Genomic DNA, 6,048 nt, shown 5'->3' with positions numbered 1-6,048 from the left:
TGATGGTATCTTTAGGCACTTCACCGTTTTCGCCCCCAACTCATTGGAAACAGACATCGATTTTCCTCGGTTGTTTTGCACCAGCAACGAAAGGGGTGCAGTTTGAATGCCAAGTTACGTTGGAGCGAGCAGGTCCGACGTCCCGGCAATACGCTATTACAGTAGAAACGTGAAGGTTGGCCTTACCGAGATGACTACTGTATAAAACGTTCCTCTATAGTGCTACGTGTTGTTGTTGTTGATTAATTCAGCGGGGTGCGGTAGGACAAGTGCCGTTGTTTGAATTTTTTTGGAGCATGCTCAGATTTGACGAGAAGGAAGCTAGCAGGCTCACTGGTATTTGCTGGTGGAGTGGTATTCCTGCGTAACTCTTGTGTGGTCTTATTGTTGTTAGGAGACATCGGCCATGAATGTGGATTTGCATTTTTGCGTCTGCTGAAACCGATGGATTATTATATAGAAAAGTATGGTACATGCTTTTACGGCTTGCAGAAAATGTATTTACTTCTGGAAAAGCAGAGGAATAGGGGACAGGTGGGAATAGGGTTGTTGTTGTTACAGTTGTTGTTCTATTTGGTATCTATTCATGTCCTAGTAATCTAATATATCGAATAGATATATGTGATATTGTTAGTCTACGTTTGTGGATATAGTAATAATATATAAATCTATGGAGATTAAAATAGTTGTCGTTGTATATGTGCCTGTTACTGTTGTATATTTCTCGTTACTGTTGATGTTGTTGTTACTGTTGTATATGTTGTTGTTGTATAAGTTGTATATGTTCTTCTTCTTCTTCTTCTTGTTGTTGTTGTTGTTGTTGTTGATGATGGAAGGGGCCGTTTTTGGTAGGATGGTGCCGGGTTGGCGAATTTGAAGATGAACCCACAGCAGGGACAAAGGTAGTAGTAGTAGTAGTAGTAGTAGTAGTAGTAGTAGTAGTAGTAGTAGTAGTAGTAGTAGTAGTAGTGTTGGAGTAATTGCGAGATGTGGGTGTAGATATATTCATCGAGATAGAGTGTCTGTGACACACGACTCGATAAGGGAGCTATTCAAGAGGGTCATGGAGCAAGCTGAGGGGGCTTTGGAAACGGCTGGCTTGGGAGGGCTTGAGCCTGACCAGATGGATTCGGAAATACTCAAGATGAAGGTAATAGAGCAGTCGAGGGTTACAGTGAGGGGAGTATGCACATGGGTAACGACACGAAGAGAAATGAGGAAAATGTGGAGAGTTGTCGTTGGTTTTTATACACTTATACCTGTGAGAAAGCTCCTGAGGTGAGCTTAGGAAAGCAAGCATATACTTATTCCAACTCATGTGCATCAAGTGGCTGAGATGGGAGTTTACTACCTCGGCAAACTAGTCTGATTATATCTGGTATATTCGTATAACAATACGTTAGCGTCCTACTGCAAGGACGAGGGGGTTTATATCATCCGCGATCTCCCACAATGCAGTGGAGTGTTTTGTTGGGTTCGGTAGGAAGGAGACATTTCCGAATTTGTCAGGTGCCTTATACTGGTGAATGCTTCTTGGGCCATGTTCGCTATGGTGAGGGATAAGGTTCTTCAGGATTGATGAATTTTGTGGCGCGCGGTCATGGTCAGGCACGGACTCTCTGAATAGCTATCGTGAATGCCATCCTGTTATGAGATCATCAAATTGGATGTCGAGGAGTTTGCTGGTGGCTGGAAACTTCAATATTACCAATACGGAGGAGCTCTTCCGTTCTTTGGTGGGCCGAGTTTTTCGGTGAGGTATGAATTTTGTGGCGCGCGGTCAGGTGGAACTGGGTCAGCATCCGGTAGAGTTGTCCGATACTGTAACGCTATTGGAGAAAATTGGGCATTATTTGGATAAGGAGAACAACGATCTGATTGTTAAGTAGGATAGTGACGACATCGGGACTTGGGGAATTTCGTGGCGTGTGCAGGTATAGCGCTGCGGGGCATCCACCGCGGGAGTGTATGAAGCTTGTAGGTGCTAATATTAATCTTATCAAAGTCCTGAGGAAGGCTCTAGACAGGATAGATGGGGGGTCGGTCAGTAGTTGTGTTCAACTGGAGGGCAGGATGTATAGTGTCGGTAGATATGCATTGACTGGTCTCCTTGGGCATGGGGATGCTTTTGTAGTGCGGGACCCTAATGGGATCAGACCAGCTTTCTACTATCATGATGATGAGGTGCGTAGTGGAGTAATCGTAATTCTTCTGTTGTGATGGTCATTGCATATTATAATACCTGGAAACTGCTATCGTAGTACATAGTATATATCACTTTGAATGTACTGTAGTCTACGTTGTTCGTATTAGTATATGGTGATCGATAGAGAGCTATCAGCTATTTATTTAGTTCTCACATCTAATTAGGCTTATTCTGTGGAAGTTTGTTTGTGAAATTATGCGTATTCGAAAAGATATGCACTATTGCCCGTTTGGACTATCAAAATCGAACACACCGTATGTCTCATGTGTTCAAATGTCATAGAGCAGGGATGAGAACTGATCTGAAATCGCAGTCATCTCGGGGTGTCAGAGTTGACACATTTATGAGGAATGTATGAATGAAGTGAATTCTCGTAGGAGTAAGAGCAATGATCGCCCCCCCCCCCGGATGGGTCTTCGCTCGGTCGTTGTATACGGTTGGTGTTTGGTTTCAGATTGTGGTTGTTGCATCTGAGGCACCGCTGATTCGAAGTGTTTTTGGAGTTGATAAGGTTGACTCTGTACCGGCAGGAGCAGCACTTATAGTCAAGGCGTCGGGACAAGTGTCAGTGGAATGTAAGAATTTGAACGAGAAAAATGGAGAACCCGGGCATCGATCCCGGTGCCTCTCGCTTGCTAAGCGAGCGCTCTACCATTTGAGCTAGTCCCCCGGATGAGTTCCGTTCTCGACTTTTGCTGCCGTCAGGTGTACTCCCGGCTGCGCCAAAACTGAGTCAGTGCTCATTTGAAAGGATATATTTTTCGAGAGGGAATGACGCTGACGTGAGGAGCGGCTCTGAGGCTCCAATGTAAGGCGTTGACTCATCGACTCGACCATTCAGGTCTATCGCGAACGGGAGAGGCTTGGACGCTTGCTTGCCACTAGGACACTTGAAAGGGTCGGGTGAGTAGTTGGGTGTTGTGATAACAGAAGTGTGTTATATTCTAGCTCCACTTTGCAAGTCGTTTGTGGGTGTTGGTCGGCTTGGGCATGAGTATGGTTTCAGGGAGGTCGGGGGTACTTTCAAGAACACCGTATTCTCTTTCATCCCGAATACCTCGGAATTCGCTTTCTATGGTATGGTCAAACAGCTTAGAGAGGACCTATACCGAGAACAGAGGAAAGCTATGGAAACGGGCACCAATTTAGGGGTAGGGCCGTTGAGACGAATTGAGTGATAGCAATGGAATGATTGTCTTGTTCGTATTGTAAGTAAACTGAAAATTTGCTGTGTCGAAGGGATTCCATTGCTCGTGCTCATCCACTGTCGCCTCCGACTTGTCTTTGATGTGATCAGGTTATAGACCTTGAAGTTAGGGAGGAGAAGGTGGTGCATAAGGATGCGAAACTTAGTGGGGAATGGATTGGGGATGCGGATTGTAGTTCGCTCTCAGGGACGTTCATCCAGGAGGATTCAAGTCGAAAGGCGATGACGATGCATGCGTATGATGTGCACTATGGCACTGTGAAGGAGGGGGAGGTGCTGGTGGCCTTGGACGACTCTATTGTAATACTGATGAGGGGAGTATCCGGAGTCATCACAGAGTTAGAGGTTCGTTCCGGCTTTTATGGTATCAGGTCCGCGGCAATACATTGAAGAATGCGATTTTGAAGACACTTGAAAGGCTGAGGCCTTCCTCTATCGTTATAGTCTCCTCGGCCCCAATGATATGCTACCCGGATCCTTACGGTGGGGGCATCTTGAGCTCCACTTCGACTGTCCAAAACGGCTTTAATCGATCAGGTATTGACATGGCAAAGTTAGCGGACTTTGTTGCATTCAAAGCGGCGATAGCGTTGTTGAGGAGTCGAGGGAAAGAGGGTATCATAGAGGAGGTTTATGAACAGTGCCTTCAAGACGCGGAGTCAGATGTGAATTATGTGAGCATGGTCTTGGCAATTTCGGGGCGAGCGAGATCTTCAGAGGTGGCATTTGTTCTGTCAGGTGAAGCGGATTTATGAGGATTTTACTCAACGGGAATTGGAGGATAAAATTGCGGAAATAATCCAGCCTGAAAATTGCAAGGCCCGCGTTGAAGTAGTGAGCGGAGCGAAGCGGGAAGGCCAGACTATGGGGCTTAGGTCGTCTTCCAAACTGTGGGGAAACTCCACGAGGCTATACCGGAGCATTTGGGCGACTGGTAGTGGTTGGTGTTGTTGTTGTTCGGGGATTGAGTAGAGCTTGAAGGTACTTTACTGGAAACTACCCAACCTTGGGAGGCGCGGTGGTTTGTAAGAGGGCCTTCACGTTATGGATGGAAGGGCGTGGGGATGAGCGGTGTTATGGTGTATCTTCGGGAGGAGGAACTAATGTGCGGTATCAGGGTTGGACTATATGGTCGCTCTCCTCAGCTGCTGAGCTCATGAGTTCTCTCACTGATCGTAGGAGTTTATAAACGAGTTGGGCTAGGAGTCCACAGGGATCAGCAATAATTTCCACAAATTTGCTCTCAGAATTTTCGTATTGTCACCAACACATGTAGTTGACCATGTGCATAGTTCCCCCCACACTGCACTGTATGGGGTGATGTTGTTGTAGTTGTTGTTGTGTAGGTATTGGTAGTGGGGTCGGGGGGACGGGAGCATGCTTTGGCTACTGCTATTGCGGCTAGTCATAAAGTGAAGAGAGTCTATGTTGCTCCGGGCAATGCAGGGGAGCATGAGAAAATAATGAATGTGATGGGTGTGGGGTTCGAACCGGGGTCGTTGGGTTGAAAGTCGGATGCTTATCGAGTTGGACTAATTCTTTGCAGATACCTGCATCGAATGCCTCGAAGGATGCCATTGTTGCATATTGCCGTAAGAAGCATATCAGTTTGGTGGTGATAGGTCCGGAGCAGCCCTTGGTGGAGGGCGTGGGGGATGTATTGCAAAGTGCAGGGGTAGGGGGGAAGGGCAGTATTGGAATATATGTTGGCTTTCCTAAACTGGGTTTTCGGATGTCCTCAGTAATTATATGAGAATTCGGGTAGAAGTGTAGAGAAACCAATGAGAATTCCCTCGTAATTTTCATATTGTCATCAACACAGTATGTAGTTGACCATGTGCGTATTTTTCGTTCACTCGAGTACTGACAGATCCCAGTATTCGGTCCGACCGCAGCAGCAGCTGAAATTGAAGGCAGCAAGGCTTGGGCGAAGGGCTTCATGAGGAGGCATGACATTCCTACTGCGGAGTTCGTCACAGCAACGACCCTAGAGGAGGGGGAGAAGGCGGTGGAAAAAATATGCAGTAGTGGGGATTGAACCTGGGTCGTTCGCATGAAGGTTTGTATGGTCCAGGTGATGGAGGTGGAGTTGTTGTGAAGGCCTCGGGGTTGGCTGCTGGCAAAGGAGTGATCGTAGTGGATACGGTTGAGCAAGGGAAAGAGGCTCTTCGGGAGATCTTCCGTAAGTCGAAATACATCCATTTCCTCTGCCAGATTCACCCTATGTATTGATCGTGGGGTTACTCTTGGGTGTGCATTGGAGTTTCAGAAGTGGCGTTAAACTTTGTGAAATACGCGGTGATATGCAGTAGTCGTGAAATATGTTTTTCACTAGTGTTACTAGGGGGGTGAAACTCCAGTGTATGTTTTTTCTATCTACCCAGTGATGCGAAATTGACAGTAATTCTCTACTGCGCTTCTCCCAGTCCTAAAAGTTATGGATATGTGTCCGTCCTTTTTCTATCCAGGTCTTTACGGCGGCCCTGTAGTAGTGGAGGAGCTCATGGAGGGTCCAGAAGTTTCTGTTTTCGCCCTCACCAACGGTCGCAATTTTGTTGTCCTGCCACCTGCCAGAGACCACAAGAGAGTGTAAGTTGCATTCAGCAGAGGAGGTCGCTAGAATGCCGCTTTAGTT

General features: G+C 46.7%; 2 protein-coding genes and 1 non-coding gene across 3 annotated transcripts in view; 2 read left to right on the top strand and 1 right to left on the bottom strand.

Annotated features, from left to right (window-relative positions):
- The window catches only part of Pmar_PMAR011908 (protein arginine N-methyltransferase, putative), a 3,503-nt gene extending 3,286 nt beyond the window's left edge, over window positions 1-217 (top strand). The window contains exon 9 of the mRNA XM_002773993.1: window positions 16-217. Coding sequence (XP_002774039.1) covers window positions 16-173 — 158 coding nt within the window. The 3' untranslated portion in view covers window positions 174-217. The remainder of the gene's footprint in view (window positions 1-15) is intronic.
- Window positions 218-296: 79 nt separating this feature from the next.
- Pmar_PMAR011907 (amidophosphoribosyltransferase, putative) lies at window positions 297-6,006 on the top strand (the record flags this gene model as incomplete). The annotated part of the gene is made up of 25 exons (XM_002773992.1): window positions 297-336; window positions 395-534; window positions 853-902; window positions 1,000-1,150; window positions 1,510-1,552; window positions 1,609-1,736; window positions 1,785-1,885; window positions 1,935-2,039; window positions 2,091-2,184; window positions 2,661-2,781; window positions 2,912-2,988; window positions 3,048-3,109; window positions 3,213-3,380; window positions 3,524-3,558; window positions 3,601-3,713; window positions 3,785-3,896; window positions 3,951-4,087; window positions 4,152-4,244; window positions 4,289-4,347; window positions 4,395-4,518; window positions 4,760-4,882; window positions 4,960-5,088; window positions 5,284-5,440; window positions 5,488-5,595; window positions 5,882-6,006. The coding sequence occupies 25 exons, from the start codon at window positions 297-299 to the stop codon at window positions 6,004-6,006; spliced, it is 2,595 nt and encodes an 864-aa protein (XP_002774038.1).
- On the bottom strand, window positions 2,804-2,876 carry Pmar_PMAR011906. The gene has a single exon. It is a non-coding gene; the product is annotated as a tRNA-Ala (tRNA).
- Window positions 6,007-6,048: the final 42 nt, after the last annotated feature.

This window comes from Perkinsus marinus (genome assembly GCF_000006405.1).
Source record: "Perkinsus marinus ATCC 50983 genomic scaffold scf_1104296958712, whole genome shotgun sequence".
NCBI classification, from domain to species: Eukaryota; Perkinsozoa; order Perkinsida; family Perkinsidae; genus Perkinsus; species Perkinsus marinus.
This window is presented reverse-complemented; position numbering and strand designations above follow the sequence as displayed.